This window comes from Phaethon lepturus, unplaced genomic scaffold (genome assembly GCF_000687285.1).
Source record: "Phaethon lepturus isolate BGI_N335 unplaced genomic scaffold, ASM68728v1 scaffold21066, whole genome shotgun sequence".
In the NCBI taxonomy this organism is placed as follows: domain Eukaryota; kingdom Metazoa; phylum Chordata; class Aves; order Phaethontiformes; family Phaethontidae; genus Phaethon; species Phaethon lepturus.
The window spans coordinates 59,727-79,416 of NW_010544443.1; the positions used below are offsets into that span (position 1 = coordinate 59,727).

At 44.2% G+C, this 19,690-nt stretch overlaps 1 protein-coding gene across 1 annotated transcript in view; it reads right to left on the bottom strand.

Annotated features, from left to right (window-relative positions):
* The window catches only part of AAK1 (AP2 associated kinase 1), a 79,225-nt gene extending 59,658 nt beyond the window's left edge, over positions 1-19,567 (bottom strand). Inside the window, exon 1 of the mRNA XM_010288695.1 lies at positions 19,426-19,567. Coding sequence (XP_010286997.1) covers positions 19,426-19,567 — 142 coding nt within the window. The remainder of the gene's footprint in view (positions 1-19,425) is intronic.
* Positions 19,568-19,690: the final 123 nt, after the last annotated feature.

The window sequence follows — 19,690 nt, forward strand, 5'->3', positions numbered from 1 at the left end:
AGGCAAGCGCTTCGAAATCAGGTAAAACCAGCCGCACAAAGCTGCAGGTGATCCCCTCTCAGCTCCTCACCAGGTAAGAAGATAGCACTCTGCTGCGTTTAAGCGATTGAAGTATACTGCAAGCCTGGAATCCTCTTGCAACCAGCAAGTCACTGGCAGCCAGCAATGCCGATCTGCAAGCAAGCAGAAGATGCTTCTTCCAAGTAAGTTGCAGTAACTAATGTTACAGTGAGGAAGTTTAGAGACAGATTGCTCCTTCCATCACCTTTTCGTGATAAGCTCTTCCAGAGCTGCCTTTCACTGGTGAACATATAAATTAGCCAAGCCCAGTAAATGCTGCTTGATGAACTGTGCACTGAACACTGCACACCTTACCCTCGATGGACCCAATGGCCCTTGGCACAGCCTAGGTCTTCTGGAGCAACAGACCCACCTTGTCCTTCTGGGACGGCACCACTGGTGGTGACGGTGGGGAAACCACTGGAAATAGCTTGTCCTGAGAAACCCCTTCCTACCAACACAATTAGTGTATCTTCACACACTATCACTTACTCAGCTGTTTGAGCTGCATTTAAGTTCTGCTCCAGATCTTCAAAAACACCCTATCAGATAACTACTTAAACAGCAGAGAAGAAAACAAGGTATTACTGCAGGCAGGTTTTGTGCCTGCCAGACAACAGGTCCCCACAACAAGCCTGTTTTGTTCATGCTGAGCCAAAATAAAGTAAGTGCAACCGTAGCCAGACAGTGTTTGAAGCACCAACTCAACAGACCACTTCACCTGAGTTAATCATAGTCGAGAAGAGGACTGGCTGGACTCTGCCCTGTACACACAAAATAAAGCAGGTTAGATTTCACAGGATCTGCAGGACCAAAGGCCTTTTCACACGCCATCATGTTCCCAAAACACACTGCATTTTCTGTGTTACCCTGCTATGCTGATCCACCACGCTCTGCAAGAGACAGCAGGTACACTAACAAAACAGAAATAGCTTCATCCAAACACAATTAGGCAGAACACCTCCTTTTAAATCCATGCTGAAAGTACCTCCCAGAGACATTAAGTGCTGTTTGCATGGGAGCAAATGAGATCTGTAGCATGATGATCTCCCAGCTGCATGTCTGAGCTCTGCAATAACAGCTACAAAAACATCTCCATCACATGAATGCATGTTTCCCTCTTGCAAACATTTTCAAGTTTTCTCTTGGATCACATCCCTCATTTTTCCAAGGCTACGTTGGATAACCCAAAAGCAGCGAGGTTTGAGGAGGAGGAATCGCCCCTCTTCTCAGTTAAGTTAGTCAAATCATTGAGCTTGAAAGAGCCAACTATCAAATCATCAATTCCCACTTTAAAAAAAAAAATAATCACTGCTTCATTTTGGATTTTCTCCATCACCCTTCTTCAAACAAATTAACAATATCTGGAATTAACATAGTTCCTTATAAACGTTCTGGATGCCACTAAAAACTTTATTCTTCAGGGGTGAAATTCTTTTCTGAACTGGACAAACAATGCATGTGGTTTTCCACTGACTTGCTTCCAGCTTTCTGTGTTTTTTGCTCTATCTCATCCACCTCCAAGCTCTGTGTGCAAGCCAGCCCACCATGCTTTAGTACTGAAGCTGAGAGGACAGCCAAGTGCTTTTCAAACGTCCCCAACAACTGCCCTAGGAATATTTAACCTCCAGGGACAGTCAGCAAGGCATTTTAAGCTCTGGTTGTGCTAGCAGGCACTTAATTTTAAGTGCTTTGCTGAACCAAGAACAAAGCCACTCCTCATTTGCACAATCCAAATACTTATCGATTCTTATCCATCAAGAATTATGTCATATTTTGCCTTATCACACAAGCCAGAAGAACTTCCTTAGCATTTGCTTTCCTAAGTACAAGGGGCAGGCGCACTCAAGTTTTTTTTCTTCCTCCCCGTCTAAGTCAGGATGCTGTGACCCAGTTACAGGAAAACCATACCGACTCCCTTGCACAGGGTGTTTACAGCTCACCATTCTCAAAGCATTACTAAAACATAGTGGCCAGCACTGATTTTTCCCATGGTCATAGCCCCAACCAGCTGACACGCAGACACTGCGCATTACCCATCACTGGACATCATCACTCGGCAACACCAGAACCATTTTCTCTCTGCTGCTGTACTGAGAAAGGCATCTTACACCTCTGACCCCTCTCCCTAGCCAGCATAACATGCAGTCATTTAACAAAAAACAAAGTTTTTCCATAGTTGTGTACACACAATAGTCATTCGTGATCATAAAGCACCAAACTATTGGGGCATCTTTTCCAGGGACAGAGATGGCTTCAACAAACGTCAACTTCAGAATCACTTACCATTCACCACAAAGAAAAAAGGCCAAGCAAAACACTTTGGGCAGAGTTAAGCAATACAATCATCTATAATTATTTTAGACAACAGCCAAGTTCAGCTAACGCTAGCATCAAGCTCTGCAAGCACATCAGGGAAAAGCATTCAGATGTGCCAGTGCTTCCCTCCTACAGCTCTTAGTGCTAGTTTTCAGCAACGGTGGAAGAATAACCCAGCCTCAGTTCTCCCCACCTATAAATCAAGGATGAAGATGGACAAATGACTCACTTGTAGGACAAGGAAAAAACACCAAGGTGCCCTGGGATTCTCTCCCCAGACCACACTGGGCCTGATGAGCTGCAGAGACCTTCAGAAAATCTTCCCGTTACTGCTAAGAAGGCATTACTGTCTCGCTGTCAAGAGGAGACTCACCCAGCAGCTCCTACAAAAAGCACCACACTCGGTCCCAAGAACACAGCGATAACAGGAAGGAAAGCAAAGGGCAACAGTCCCTTACGGATCATGCCTCAGGATAATGATCTTGTGCTACCCTCCACACAAACAAATATTTGCTGCTTAATTTTTGTATGGGCATTTTATTGTAATTATAGTTCCACTAGTCAACTGTGATGGGAATAGGATTATAGTACTATTTTTGTCAGTATTAATCTGGACTAATATATTCTTCCTGCTACCTTTTATTCCACACCTCGATCGCCCAGCAGGAAGGTATTACTGCAGCATACCTGCTAAAAATCGTACGATTTAAAATCCCATTTTTCCCCTTTTGATGCAACTTCTCCATCACTTCTGAGCTCTTTGTTTCCAGGTCAGGATATTTCACCCCAAAATAAGTTTTCTGTATCAATATTACCCCTTTTTATTACGAAACGTGCCCACAAATGGAGATCAGTATTGTGAAATGTTCTGCTTTGATACATAACAAGGAATTGGAATGGTCAGGGTCACTGCCTGTTGTTTTTTCTGCTTTATGAAGCATCTAGAACACTCTTAGACAGAGATAGCAGCATTAACACCTTTAAAGAAAAATAAAACAAATCTCTCAAGATTTGTTTTTAAAGTGGTTCGAGGTTTAATTAAGAAGCCACAGTAATGAGGCAGACATTGCACTAGGGCTGTAACATCCAAGGTCACAGTTATATCAAAGAAAATAAAGACAACACTGGTACAATCAATGATTTACTGAGTTCTACGTGGAACATTATTTCTGCTTCCACTTCCTTCAGATGGGGATCATCAGAAATACATGCAATTTGCAAACGAATCCTCTGTTCTTTAAGTCATGGTTTTAAAGAGGATACTACTAGAGTAGGAAAACCTGTGATTAACGAAAAAGGCAAAAAATTAAGAACCTGACCGAAGAACACATGGGTCAGTGTGACAACATACTACTCATGGCAGTGTATGAAGCAAAGGCCCTGCTTACACAGCTCACGTCCCTGAGCTCTGCTTTGCAGACAAGAGCTCTGCAGACTGTTTCCAAAAAGCAAATTTGTGCTGGAAGGGCACCTTCAGGTGTCCAGCCAGGGAACATCCAGAAAAGACCCCTCAAACTGCGGTATCTCATAGTAAGAGATAGTAGCAAGTCATCCTAACAGGATGGGACTGAAAGTTCACCCAGAAACCCCTCTCATTACACTTTGGGTATGGCACAACATATTACCAACAGGAAGAAACATTTTTAGAGTTTTCCAGTACTGTCAGGTATCACAAAGGGCCCTGACTGGTGCCAAAAACCCAGTCTTAAAAGTGAACATTAGATCTGTTACTCACAAGCTTGCTTTGGTCTTGTGAAAGATTAATCACTGATACAGTCAAATAGCATTTCCTCACCCTCTGCTTTTTTAGAAGGCAGTAGGAGGTAGTCTGCTACTATAAAGCCTGCAGGCAAAGGGGCACTTCAGTTTTCCCCAGGCAAAGATACCAGACTTGCTGCAGTTAAACAGATAATTGCAGGATCACTAGCACGGCTTCCAGTATTTTCTTCTTTTTTCATGGTCATCTCCACCTAAGCAGCATCCCAAAAGGTGAGCCCTTTGGGCCTTCCGATTTCTCTCTCTCTCTCCAGTGGTTTTATAGCTTTATGACTAACATATAAAATCTGCATTAAAAAAGAGGATTTTATTCTTGCCCCAGTGGAGTCAAATGCAGGTAGGTTAAGGATGACAAGATTAACACACAGAGGGAGGCTCTCCCCAGCCTCATTACACCCTCTCCAAATTGCAGTAGGATGCTGGTAAGCAACACAGGACTGTCTCACTGAAAAAGCATGGCCCTGTGTCACCACGTCACTGTCTGACACAGGATTTCACCTGATTCAGCCTCTCACTTATAGGCAGGACTGACAATGCCCGAGGCCACTCCTGAGTCTAACCCGTTCTTTAACTACTCACACATTCTGCACATGCTCTTGAGCGGTCTGTTCCTGGGGGTGTTACCCTCACCGCCAGGAAGTCTCACCAAACTCTCCATTGACTTGATTTCAACCCCAGATTCTAACCCTACATGCCTCAGACGTCAACAAGCTCCCGCCAGTCTTTTCTCCACAACCTCCTGCACAGCTGGAGGTATGCTATCCAGAGTGTCTTTTCCAGATTACCTAGCACAAAAAGACTAAAAAGACTTGAAGCAGGGATGGTTGTATTAATGTTCTCCCTTGTGTTTATATTTTGCTGCTTTATTACTACATGTTGGAGTGTCGTTCATCATGACACTTGGGGTTTGGGATTTAATTAATTCCTATGACTCACTCTTCCACCCAACTCCATAATCCCTTAGTTACATTAGGGTATTTACATGTTATTTTATATCCATATAAGCAAAGATTATTCACTGTCAAGTTGCACGCACAGAAAACACACAGCCTATCCTAGAGGCAGAGGCTTGCATCATGTCTCAGGAGTGTGGACATAATTGGTGTTTGTTTCCCATGATCCAGGCTACAAAATTAGGATTTTCTTTACCTAGGCTAAGCTGTGTCAACAGCTTGCAAGCTCAAGCACAAAGTAGCGACAGGGCATGCTCCGCCACCAGCTGAAACAAGAGCAGGCTCACACACAGAAACCCACAGCTAGAAGTGCGACTTGAATGACTTTCTGAAGGTGGCAATGAGAACAGAGAGGTGAATTGCAGGACACTGGACAGACCACAGAACAAGCAGTAGTCTCTGTGGAACCAGAAAGGCCTGAACGTGGATCTCCTGGCCTTACTACACCCAAATTCCTCTAACTCCAAGCGGCACACCTTTGTGTTGTGTACATGTGTGTTATAAACCAGAGTCCAGTTCTGAACAGGAACAAAACAAAAACCCTTATCCCCTGCCAACAGACTCTCCAGCTGAGAACAGCAGATAATAATGCTAAACTAAACAGGTCTACTCTCAACCGAGATTTTCTACCTCAAAGGAAATAACAAGCTTTACTTAGTTGCTTTTTGTTTTGATTTTTAAGTGACTTGACTTATGCTAAAGCATAACAGTGCCAAGTTTAAGGGACTACTTCAGTCTAAAAGGCCTGCCCTAACATCTCCTGCAGTAGCATTTGGAGCAAGCTATTAAGATGAACTCTATATCTCAGCAATACAAACCACTGGTCTCTGCAGGGTAGAAAGTAGGATCTCTGCACAGTACTGCAGGGGTTCTCCAGCTCGAGGGCTCCAAAACACAAAGATTAAAGTCCGTATAGCCCATGCAAGCCTAAAAGCTATGAAGCAAATGAGACCACAGAAAACAAAGTACCACGCTTCCTTTCATGCACAGGAACCATCCCTCAGAAGTTCCCCATGCTCATTTCCAAGAGGAAAGATACAGCTCTCTGTGTGCTACCTCACCATATTCACCTGCACAGCAAGTTAAAAACCATTAAAATAAGACCAAAAAATCAGTGTAGGTTCTGGTTGGTTTACTAAGCTTTCAGTTGTGGGTTAGTTTGTCCCTTTGAGCTGCTTCCATTGCCCCTAAACAGCACTTTAAAAGGCTTCAGACTGCAGTGGAGATAGAACTGCTCTGGGAAACTTATCAGATCAGATCTTGAAACATCAACCACCAATTAAATAGTCTGAACATTTAAGAGTTATCTTGAGGGCAAGAAAAAAAGGCAAACCACTAACTCCAGCAGAAAGAGCTTTGTCTGTGCAAGTAGCAGTGGTCGCAATCACTCAAATTTCATCCATGTTCTGACCATTTTAAGTGGCTGTAGGAGCAAATCCGAGCTTCAGAACTGCAGGGAAAGTAGATAGCACCTAGATAAATCACAAAGGACACCTAGTATTTCAAGATAGGAAACCTGAAACAGGCACAAATATCAGGAGAATCAGCTGAAGCCTGCATCTCCCCAGATGAGATACTAAGCAGATGGAAAATTAGCTAAGCAGGGTTTTGTTGTTTGTTGTTTTTGTTTCTGCAACAAGGTCAGGAATTTAACAGTGACCATACTCAAAAGAAGATTGTAACAATGACACAACAGTAAAAAGTCAAGAGAGCTCCAAGTTAACTTACAGGAAATGCAGCTTCTCATTTTATAAATATGTCTAGTGTTACTTTAACTACAGAAAATATACAAGCAACAGGGACACAGGTGGTGTGTCAGGCTATCCAAGGATAGCATCCTCCTGCCATAAGACAAACTCCTGAAGGATATTCAAACTTTGCTGGGCAGTAGCCCCGTAAAATCATGAACTCGCCTCCCCTCCTTGCAGAGCATACAAGGACTGTACACAACTCGCTTCCTCCTAGCAAAGCCTGGGGCTTCACACGGTTGGTCCTTCTGCCAGAGGAAAGCAATGCTGGGAAATCACAGTAGATGCTGAGTTCACCTGGTTCACACCCATATCAACATCAGCTCTGAGCAGAGCTTAACTCACATTCAATCCTCCGTTTCACACAGACGGCCTGTGACAGAGTTACACATGCAGCCCTACAGCTCCAAAGGTCTCAAGGTTTAGGTGTGAGGCTCTGCACTCTTCCATGAACAACCACCATTTTAAGCAGCAAGAAATTCTCCACACAGCACACATTTGAGCTGGAAAGAATTTGGTCTCCACAAAGTATATTTGCACATATGAGCAATACAGTTTGTATGTTCTATTGGCTTAAAATAAGAAGAGCCTCCATTGCGCCAGCTCCATGCTGAGGAAGTTTGCTGGGCACGGAAAGCCCAGCATCTGTGTCAGCTTTCTGCCGGATACAAAATGCAACCACTGCACAACGGATTGGGGGAGCTGAGGGGAAGGAAAAAATCCTAACAGGTACAAAGATACCTCCAGAGTCATGGGCATCAATTAGATTGCCATCAAGGCAAAGATCTGCATCCAATACTGAAAAAAAAGCCCATGGTCTGCACACTAAGCCCTGATTTTTAGAAACTCCTCTCACTACCAGCTGAAGAAAGCAGGAGCTCTCGCAGCACCAGCTGTAGCACTGCTTAAGCTCTGGTCTTCAAATGCCAGCAGACAAACTTTAATAGAGCATCTAGCATACCCAACAGAGCAAAGGACTTCTCCCTAGGTAAAATAAAGGCTCAAGCTCACAGGTCAGATTCCCAGCAAGAGTAAACCAGGGACACAGTTAGCCCTACACAGATTTACCATAGCTGAGAATCCTAATGTGATTATCCAATATTACCAACATAATTACAGGGCCCTCGCTTAGTGTCATTGCTGCAATATCAAGGCCATGACAAGACAGATTTAGATTTACAGGCTCCACCCTCTTCTAGGCACTTTTTAAATAGGCAGAACGTCATAGTTAATGTTAATGTGGCAGTCATGGCCACGTGTGCCTAAATTGTGCAAAATAATACAAGCAGAAACGTCACTCAACACAGAATAGAAGCATAGTCTTTACCTCTCCTAATTTTAGGAGAGCAAGATGGGTTGGCTAGGGATTGTTGTAGGTTTTTTGGGTGAACATTTATTAGCTATGACACTCACAACTGCAAACAGCCACAAAAATATTTATATAGCCACAGACATCTTCACTGCACTGATGACATGGAAAAAGCTTAACTGCCTCTTCCTCACTTCTCTGGGTTTTACTTTGATAGGTCTGATTCAAAGCTGTTGAAGCTTCCTTTCTTTGTGTTTTTCAGGACCCTGTCTCATTACAGATCTTTAAAAGTTGCTCCTCTCCCCTAGACGATACCCCTTCAACTCCCAGCCGCAGTTCCATGGAGAAAGTCAGAAAAGGAAGCTGTAAATCACAAAGTAGCCGAGAAAGGAGGGTAGATAGAAAAAAGGGTGGGGGAGAGGGGAGGAAATTAATCTCTTCAATGCAACAGCGTATCAGAAGCCTAAAACAATCAGTCATCAAGATCCATCCTGTGCATTAACTCCGCAGTCCCGTTTCAAAAGCTGCTCTAGTCCAAGGGCAGCAATATCCTCCAAGAACACAGTCAGAACAGCCTGAACACCTTAATTTAAGGGTATTAAAGTCTCACAGTATTTGTGACAGCAAATTCATAACAAATAGCAGCTCACTAAAGCCTATGGAACTGTACTGGCCTTTACAGCAGGAAGCACATTTAGATGTTCACATTTAGATGTTCACGTGGGTAGATTTGCTAGGCATGTGCTCTACTTTACAGTCTTGTGCATCCACTCGATTCCTCCCTGACAGGCAGACTTGGAAACCCAAAGCTGATGGAGCAGTGTTTTATTACTATGCAGCAAGATACACTGCCTCCAAATAGATTACTTGGCAAAGCAGACTCAGTCCCCCTCTATGTTTGTGACAATTTTAGTCCTTGAACTTCCACTGTAAGACTAAAAAACAAAAATAAATTAATGGGTCATGAAGAAGTCACAGCTTTAAAGAAAAAAAAAGTCATTTGTTTAGTTATCAGTCAGCCCTCTAAAAAGCACATTTCATCTGCTATTATTCCAAGCAGCTGCTAATAGCATCTGAGACCTCATTCATCTCCAAGTGAAATCAGCAATGGCATAAACATGCTGCAGAGCACGACTGTTTTTGAGTGAACATGACTGGAACTGCAAAGCCAGCAAGAAGCTGCAGCAACTGCATGCAGCTGAAAGCTTCACTGGAAAGGCAAGGAAGCAGTGAATCACATCAACAGGAGAGCAGAGAAAAAACAAAACTAGTTGAGCTGAGGAGCAGGTTCTAGCTGGAGGTGAGGAGGAAGGAGCAAGCAAGACTAAGCTGGCCAGAGCTGGGACTGGTTTTGAACTGGACTTACTTGGAAGGGCCAGCCAGAGTGGGTTTACTGGAGCCCTCAAGTGCTATGGTAACAGCAAACTCCATTTGGGAAGCAATTATGCAAGGATCCAAAGAGAGCTCATGGCAACAGACAAGTTAGACATTTAGGAATTTTGATGACTATGGTAGCACCCAGACATCCCTACTGAGCGAAGCAGCATGAAAAACACAAGAGAAACCCTAATACATACATTCGAGGAAAAGCTCAAGCTTATAGCTAACAATACTGTAACAGCTTCACAACAGTGTATGGAGATTTGTTTCAAACAAGTTTTTCCTGCTTAAACCCAGGAATTCAGGTATACTCTTGAGCCACAGAAGTACCGTCTCACTGAGTAACAGGAAAACACAACTTAAAGACTACGTAACATTCCTCTAGAAGAGGATATGCTAATCAAACCCTGAAGACAGCAATAAACATTTCAACTCCTCAGTATATGCCAAGCATGGATAGAGGTATCTACTATCCCAGCAGGCAATTCTCAGGGAATTCAAACCACCAGGCACAATCAAGAGCACACAGTATCCATCATTCAGCACAGAGGAAAAATAAAATAAATTTAAAAAAAAAATCAGCCCTACATGAAGCAGGGCTTTGAGTTTTTCCACATACAGGCAGTTGAGGAAGGAAGAGATATGAATAGGCATATGTCTGTTTGTTCATTTGTCAGATGTCCAGAAACAGGAAAGGGTTGCAGGGGTCCAGAACCTGCAGTCTTGTGACTGTTACTCACAAGCCCCATAATTATTAGAGATTTAGTTCATCAGCTCAAATGAACTTACATAACTGCTTGAGAATCCCAAATTACATATATCAATATATGCATTCCTAGCCTGCTCGGTAGCAGAAAAAGCTTCGAAGGTACATTGTATGTGTTTCCTACATTGTTAAGTTTAAAACAAAAGCAAAAGGTAGAAAACCACCATCTGTCCCACTCCAAAAATAGCATCATTTTAATTTTAAAAAAATCCAATACATGTTTAATCCTGTCACATGTTCTGCTGAACGCTGTGTGAGCAAGGTTGAGTTTCTGTATATCCTGTGGTCTCTGAATAACATCGGATCATTAGAAAATACTGTGTGTTAATTATCATGTCATGATCAGCTGTAAGATTACAGCTGCTTACACCTAGCTACGCTTCTTGCTGAGTACGTCTCCTAAGGCAGCAGCACACAAGCATATTTTGGTCCTGAACGCAAGTGTTGAGCCTCCACAGGCCCAGGCAAGGGCAGCCAAGCATCTCCCAGGAGTATGGATAGTCTTTGTTCCGTGTTTGCATTATGTGACACAGGGCCCTAGCCCACGATAAAAGTTTCTCCATACTGCGGTGACATGAATATTAATGACACTGTGGTTAAATCACCAGACAAGGAGTTACATTTGCATTTAATACAAGGCTTTGTCACTGCTTTCCTGCATAGCCCTTATCAAATCGCTACATCTTCATGGGCTTCAGTTTCTCATTTTAAGATTATTTAATAAGCCTTTCCTCCACCATCTGTCTACTTTGCAGAGAGGGGAAGAGGAACAACCATGCACAGAACCACAGGTTGTATGACACCTAGGACACAGCGGTCTTCATGTTCGCTGAAGAGCAGAGACCGCACAAGAGTTCAAACACAACTGGTAATCAGACATAGAAACAGAAGAGTAAACTCATATTCACATATCTGTAAGTACATCTTCTAACTCAAAAAAAACAAGTGAAGGCCAAAAGAAAGGCTCTGACTTTCAGCAGAATTTTTCTCGTCAGAAATGCACTCAAGGCACCCCAGGACCAAGTCTGACCCAAGTCTGTGCTGCCCCTTCCCCTTTTCTCTGCCATACTGCCCCTCCTTCATCCTTTGTCGCTCCACAATCCACACATCAGTGCTCTGCGATGCATTTTTTCATTTCCTTCCAAACATAATTAATAAAAAAAAGAACATAAGAATCAGCAGGATCTCACCAGTGGACAGCTGGGGCTGGCTTCTTGTGTCATCTTACATTTGTTGACTTGTGAAAGGGCTGTAATGAATATGCAGCCACCAAAGAGCTTCAGTCAGAAACACACTCAACTTTGCACGCAGCGCTTGCTGAAGCTCCCAGGCAACATCCAGCACGCATCAGCTAGGTCCACATCACCCCAACAGAGTCATGAGCATCCTGCTGACGCTACCTGCACTGCAAGGGGGAACTAAGGCACAGACACATCGGAGGAGTTTAGCAGGTACCTCTCAAGTGTGTAAGTTGCATAACGGGACATTTGCAGACCTCTAATCAAAGCAACAGAATCTACCAGAAAGACAGAAGCTTTCCACCCCAGCCACTGAGCCATGCTCGCTTATCTCCTGCCATTATCCCAGCTCTCTTCCCAAAGAGACATGGCACTGCCTTTTCCCTCCAGCCAATGTCTCCTGCCTATTTGTGCTGAATCCCAGGGGGCTGGCTATTCCTTGTTACTCATCTGCTCTCCGCACACCACGCGTATGCCTGTCTAACGAGAGGTGCTACAATATCCAGCTAAAAAAGAAAGGCAGGTGTGTCAGCGTACGAGTATATGCATGCACGCACGTGCTTTCACAGATCCTTCTCCTAACTTAAGAAGATATTTTCTTTAAGGATTTCACCACATCTTTCATGCCACCAATCATTCGCATATCCTCTGGAATTACATACATCTTGCCAAAGGTCACAAAGAGAGTTATTAGACCAGAGCCCAAGGGTCAACAGCAGCCACAAGTATCTTCACGTGAACACACCGCAGTCATAAGGCAGGGATTTCCTATCGATCCAGCTCACTCCTCCGAAGCAGCAGCTAAACGCTGGAGAGAAGGTCTTTATTTCTGAAGCACTTCACAAGTAATTAATCCTTCAGAGGCTCATGACAGGTAACTAAAGTATCACTGACTTGGCAGGTAGGTCACGCACAGAAGACACATAAAGCAACAGGTCTGCACTTCTGTGCTCCTCTCACATAGGCACTGTGTTCATTTTCAGTATTTTAAAACACTTTTTACATCAGTCTCACTCCCACAACATCTGAGTAGCTTCCATGCACAATCCAGGATAGCAGTAAAGTCACAAAAACAGGTATACCACATCAAACCAAGGGTTTCCCTTGCTTGCTATGGTGCTTTGAACAGAAGCTGATGTTTAGGGAAAGCCCACATGAACAAGGCCACATCATGCTTCTCATGGAGCACTCTGCACTTCTTTAAGAGACGAGCTCCAAGTTTATTTTACGCCTGTCATTACAGTTGTGCAGCAAAAAAGCACATGTCAACCTTGCAAGCATCATTTAGCTTACAGAAGTAAAGGAGATACAAGCTAAGATTTCATAGGAGTAACAGCTGTGTATTTAGCTAGCTTCAGAAGACCATGTATTTCCTACTATCACACCCGCTGGAACAGCATGCCAGATTGCTTTAAGTTCACACACAGGCACATTTTGGGGCCACCTCACTATTACAGCCTCACTAACACCAAACAGGAAGTAAAACCATCACGTTCCTAACAGTGAACGAATGAAGAGCGGATCTACCGGTCCTAATCACAGCACCAGCTTCCAGCTCAATTGTGGGGTTGATGTAAACACACACAAAAAGTCTCTGCCTGGGGAACTCAGCTGCTGATGGCTTTTTTAAATTTTTAATCTATGAGATCACCCATCACCAGTACGTAATTTGTTTCTGCAAAATCATGAAGCAAACCAGATGCTATGAGCATCTTGTTCCAAAAAAGTCTTTAATCCAATCCTGTGACACATGGCCTGGGGTCCTGATGTCAGCATGGGTTCTGCCACAGAGCAAGCGTAAATTTATGCCCAAATCACATGTGTGCCAAGAGCACGCCCATTTAAAACACACAGAGGCAGCATTTGAGAGAAAACACAGACTGCAATTAAAGCACTCAATCTGGAAGGCCAGAGATCAATTCCTGACTTGGCCACACATACTCTGCATTGCTTCATCTTCGTATCTCAGTATATTATTTCCCAGCAGCCCTGAAAGGGACGGAAGGACATTTTCATAGACTGTGCCAGGGCTCAGATGCTCTCGCTACCCTGCTGCCAGAGCGCCTCACGTTAGAGGAGCTGCAGCAACTCTCCTCTGCTTGCTTTCTACTGCATCATACTGTTAGGCAGCTTACAATAACCTTCATTTCATTTAGTAGCAATTCCTGGACCTCCCACAAAAGGAGAAAAGGAAAGTTTCCGTAATGATAAAAAACCACAAATGAGAGCGAATTACCTTGCAACTGTATTTCACTTAAGCCTTTCCAAATCTTTTCCTTGTGCTTGTAAATCACTGTCAGTATTGTTCCTACATTCAGAAAAGTGCAGCAGCCAGTATCTGATTTAAAGACGTATGTTTCCAATATGATACCACCACAAGGACATGCTGCACTTCACCCCATCCAAGAAAGAAAGCATCCTTTCCTGGGAGACCTATTTATTCAGTTACTCTCGTTATCAAAAGATAACTCCTCCGTAAACAGAGTTCGCTTCTGGTACGTTTCTCCTCAGAGACTTCCCGTCTCCTTCCACACATGAAATACAAGTAAACACTTACTTAGTACAAATGAAGGCAAATTGGTTGTGACTTTCCAGAAGAGCAGCAGCAAGTCCTGCAGCTGGCAGGACAGTGGGCACAGCCTCAGTGTGCCCAAATAGCTATTTTCACTTTAGTAAGTCCTCTTCAAAGAAAGCAGCTTCCAGTCCCAATGCAAGTGCACATCACCTAGTCAGTTCTGACCCCTTATTAGCCATGATTAATGCAGGTGGGTGAGCTTGGAAGGCAGCAAGTGCTAAACCCAAAGTGGATTCCATCTTGTCTTCAGCACATTTATAACCTACCACCTGCTCTCTTCAACTGCTGACAAGTTCCTGTACAAAGGAAAGAAGGCCCATGACACAACAGAAACATTAGGACAGTGTATGTTCTCCTTAGATCCAAAATGTCATTGCTGGTGTGGTAACCACAGGTTAGTAACCTGTTCGTGTATAACTACTAGAACACTTCTGCAAGACTCAAGTTGCATAGTTAAACCTCGTATTTTCCCCACCCAAAATCCCATAACTAAAGCTTTCTTATACTAAGTAACTGACAACTTCATAAGGCTGTTGCAGGACTGCTTGAAGTGGAAACTTTTTTGTTTTAACATGGAAGGCTCTTTCCTGGGAAGACAACTGCAGAAAACTCATCCTCCCATGACTGCACTGGGCTAACACTGCCATTAAATATGCTTTTAGCTAATGCAGCTGTTATGTAAGAAACTAGCCACCTCCTTGTACAATCCCCGACCCATTCTCTGACATGTTGCATAAAACTTACAAGTGAGGCTAGATAATGAGACTCTCTTACTTCTTACACAGTTAAATCCCCTAACACCTTCCTTTCCTTCCTGATTACATCTAGGGACATGGCGCACACTCTGCCCCAGCCAAATCTGTGCTGCTAAAAGCACCAAAGCACTTGGGATACTTCAATACTTACCAAATAACTCACGTGGGATTCCTCACCAGTTTGCCTCGCTTGCACACTCAAAAAAAACAGACTGCTAAAACACAGAGGAGCCAATATCCCACCTAGCAGTGCACAGCGCAGCGTACATTCCCTGCCTCACAAGGTACACAAGAAAAGCAATGGGAAAAAATAAAAAAATAAAAAACAAAATCACATGTCCCATTCCACGAGGAGAAATAGTTTAATTCCTAATCCAAATGTCACTGGTCAGCTGATTAGCAGCTGGCACTTGGCAGAAGCTAGAAGGCAGTAACTGACAAAATACACTTCAAAGTGATGTCTTGCACCCAACCACACTGGAATTGGGTTGAGGATCATGTAGATCTGCAAAATTTACCTCAGATGGGGTTTGTTTTAAAGTGAAGTTATTTCAGAAGAAGCTCACATGTTACTTTAAAGGATGATAGTGACTTCAGGTTACGGTGCTACATGCTCCAGGGAAAGGGCGCACTTGGGAGTAAGCTGGGCAGGGGTCAGCAGAAGTCCCCCACAATTAGCCCAAACACACATTTAAGCAGCTCGGGGCAGGCCACCTTCCCCACTGGGCACATGTTGTGCATTCACAGCCTTACCAAGCTCTTCACACACACATCAACCTGCAGGTCCGCTAAAGAAAACCACAATAAAACTTTCTCACAATGTCTGTTTTTTTCAAAACGGAGTAAATAATATAGCTGGCAAATTTAAGCTGATTTTGCATTGGTTTATAATGTCTACTGTTAAAGGCTTTGAAATGTACATTAGCTAGCAGCACACACATAGGCATGTACTGAAAAAACTTCAGTGAAATATCTGACAATTATTAAACCTGAATCCACTAACTTGTAGTCCTTTCCCCTTAACATGTTTAAGTAGCACCCTCACAAAAATACTACTAATTGAAAAAGTGACTTTTCACAGACCTGAAGAAGCGCAGCCTGTATCTTTTGCTAGAAGTAGACCAAGACAAGCAAAACCCTAGCTTGAACACACACCCCATTAACACTTACGTACCTGGGATCAATTCAGCACTCTTACAAGCTTGCAGGTACACAGAGTAACACAAAACATAGTCCTCCCTGAAAACTGTACACTGAGGCAACCCCCACCTTGCTTGCTTTAGCTCAGAGGAGTACGTGTGGTACTCTGCCACACACGCACATCCCACCAATGCCTTCGCAAAATTCTGATTTCTGGCAACATCCTTCTAAAACGTTTCTGCTGCTCTGGTCCTCATCACAGAACCACCATCCTCCTTATAGATCCTGTGTGGGTTTGGGGGTTTTTCTCCCCCCACACATAGGCAGAAACAAAAAGCAGCATCCAATTTCATCACACTGTTTTGGTTTCTTCCCATAAACAACACAGTAAGATAGTGGCCTGACTCACCCACACACTCAAATGCCTCCTGGGCATTCACCTCAGCTCCCTGAAACCTCCCAGTCACCTTAAAGTCAGTAACCAATGCCCTCAGCCCATACTGATGCTGCTAACTTCAACCCTGGCCTTGCAGATCCCCAAAGCCAGCAGTGCTGACCTCCCATAGCAGTTAATCCTCATGCAAAGTTTGAGGGGAATTTTCCAAGAGATTATCCGTGATATTATGTGGATTAGAGCAAGACAACTACAAAGACTCAACTAAGAATCATCTATTGCAATATACTGTTTGTTAAAAAAAAAAAATATACTGATTCACCGGTATTGTAACACCACAGACAACCAACCATTCAAGTTCCTTCTGTATCATTCCCGTCTACTCCCTTCCAAAAGGAAGGAACATTCCTCCCCGCCCAGGAGAGTGAGTATCCAGACACAACTATTTTTAAGGGGGTACCTAACCTCAGTGGATATTTTGGGGGATCTACGCAATAGACGGTGAGCATGTGGAGACATCCGCCATCTGGCACACTTCACGGTGCCTGCATTAAGGACTCCCGTCCTGGGCCAGGGAGCAGTCATCTTCAGCAGGGTTGCTCAGCAGAATTGAGAGTGACCAGTCACAGCTTTGACAGATAGAGGTAAATCCTAACACTTTAATTCCAAAAGTTCTGGTTCAGCCAGTTCCTCAGGCTTGTAACTCAAGTCTCCTCCACACCATCCATCACCATTTCAGAGACTTTCTTTTAAGCCTCTTTTACAACTCATTTATTTATTTATTGGGCTTCACATGCTGCACCAAAACACAGGCCTCTCCTCTCCCTTCTAAAGGAACGGTAATGAGAGATATTTCTTTCCCAGACAGGATACTCCTCCTACAAAGTGCTTCCCAGGGGACTTTTCCTTTTAGCAGATACAGCCAAGCCTTCACAAGTTGCCTTTTCAACACTGCTGACCCACCAAAATTCACTGCAGACACAAAAAAGTTTTCTAGCCTAGGATTCAAACGTCAGTACTGCAGGGACCAGGTTATCAGAGAGCTCCCCAGGTCTCCAGCTGAGTCAGTGAAAAAATACTGTTTACCAGCACTTGGGGAGCACACCCAGCTACACCAAAAGGTTGGAAGTATGCCGAGCTGCAGCACTTCTGACCCAGGTTGACTTCCCATTTCCCCTATAAAGGAAATGGCATTTGCACCTCTCTGTTCCCATCAGAAGGCCACAGCCTGCAAACCTACAAGCCACCTTGCTCTTGTCCCCTTGGAGATTTCGCTCACCACGCAGGATTTCAGACAGCCTGCACCAGGAATCTAACTGTGAGGAAAACACCAGCGTAACACGTTTCACCAAAAGAACTCCTTTTGCCTTATAGCATGGTCAGGAAGAGAACACAGCTCTTACTTTACAGGACTGTTACACCTCGCTTGGCCTGCGCATGCAATTCAAGGGTTGTAGCCAACCCCAGACCACGCTCCATCCCAGAGGCCAGCCAAGAAACCAGCAGTCACAGGGAAAAGCCCTCACAAGCAGCTCCACCAGGACAGCAAGGTACAGAAGGGAGGCACTTCTCCTGCACAGTCTTTGCTACCACCTCACACCTTAGGTGGCTGTAGCTTAGGCTTGCCAAGCCGGAAAGAGCCCAGTGACACACAGGCTCACTTCCCGGTGCTGTCAGCACCAGGGCAGAACCTGCCAACAGACTCATCATTAAAAAAAAGCCTCTGTTTTCCCACATTACCAGGATGAGGCCATTCTTCATTTAAAAGACTGTGGCAGCTTCTCAGGTTTGCTCATATAGCTCCTAAGCTCCTAGGGCCAAAAGGGCCTTGGAAATATCAGCCAAGGCAAACCTATATTGTAAATGTCAAGTCAGGAAAAAAAGTCACTATAGTTACTAGTTGAAGGACTGTTTACAGTGCTCCTCTCAGCTCAACGTGCAGCAGAACATATCAGAAACCATGTCTAAAAGATGGTCGCAGATCTGTTTCCTTGTACACTGCAGTGACTTTTTACAAACCTGAACACACAGCATGCACAGTCCCTTTTCCATTTTAGGGTTCTTTCTGTAAAAGCCAACATAGGCCCTCCCACTCAGCTCTCATACAGCAGCTACCCTTTCCTTTGCAATTACAAGATCAAAACAAAACACTGTTTTGACTGAAACTGCAAAGGATGCTGCGCAGGAGACGGACCAGGAGCAGGTCTAAGGAGGTCAACATTGCTCTGAAGGTCGAGGCTAAAGTTACCAGCCAGAGCCATTCATAAGGTTCCTTATAGCCCAAACAAATGAAATGTAAAATGATAGTTAAAGCAGCAGTGCTGGTTACAATTAAAAAAATACTACCAGCTTGTAGTACACATAATGAGTTTTATAATCCCTACAGTTCATTTTTAGTTCTTAAATTGTTTTATTTGGGAAAAAAATGCTATTGGGATTACCATTTCCCTGCGGAAACCCCACACAAACAGAAATCCCTCACCCCAGATCATGGCTAGCTCTACTCAGCCTGCCTATGTGCATGACATATCTACAAGGAATTTACTCCAGTGTTTTATTTCTCTCTACTTAAGGTAGGAAAGGACGCAACCAGCTGAAGAAAGTTCGAATGAAGACCACTACTTCCTTTATTTACAGCACCTTGTTCTCAGCCAAAACAACTGAGAATTTTGGTTTTAGGTTTTTAAAAAAAAACTCCCAGTTTAGGGAAGGTGGCAAACAATTAACTTCTGAAATCCCCTACATTTCTAAAGCATTTTAAAAAAAACAAAACCAAACCAAACACAGCAAACCCACACTGGGCTTACACACGGGAAGACCAGAAATGTCAGTTTGCAGATGCCACTGGATTGCAAGTCTGTCAAGGACAATGAAATATTAGGGGAGCTAGGGATAGAGGGGGAGGCGGAGTGCACGGGAAAGGCCAGAGCCTCCCTTTCCAGCTTTGTGAGGGACACTGGGAGGGAAGAGAAGCAAAGGCAGAGCGCCCTGCAGAAGGCACGGGGGTCTTACCTTCCGCCAGCACCTCATCCACCGTCACCTGGTGCCAAAAAAGCCGGCTCCCCGGCCGCCCCCCCCCCCCCCCCCCGCCGCTGGTGCCCGATCCAGGGCCAGAGCCACCCTGCTCCCGACGCGAGTCGAAAAACTTCTTCATTTCTCAGGAGGCAGCAGCTGCCTGCTTACGGGGGCGATGCTATTTTTAAGGTCCCAAGCCCCCTCCTTGTTCCTGCTGCAGCCCGTCCGAGCCTGGCGAGGGGGGCCCGGGGCCGCTCGCCTT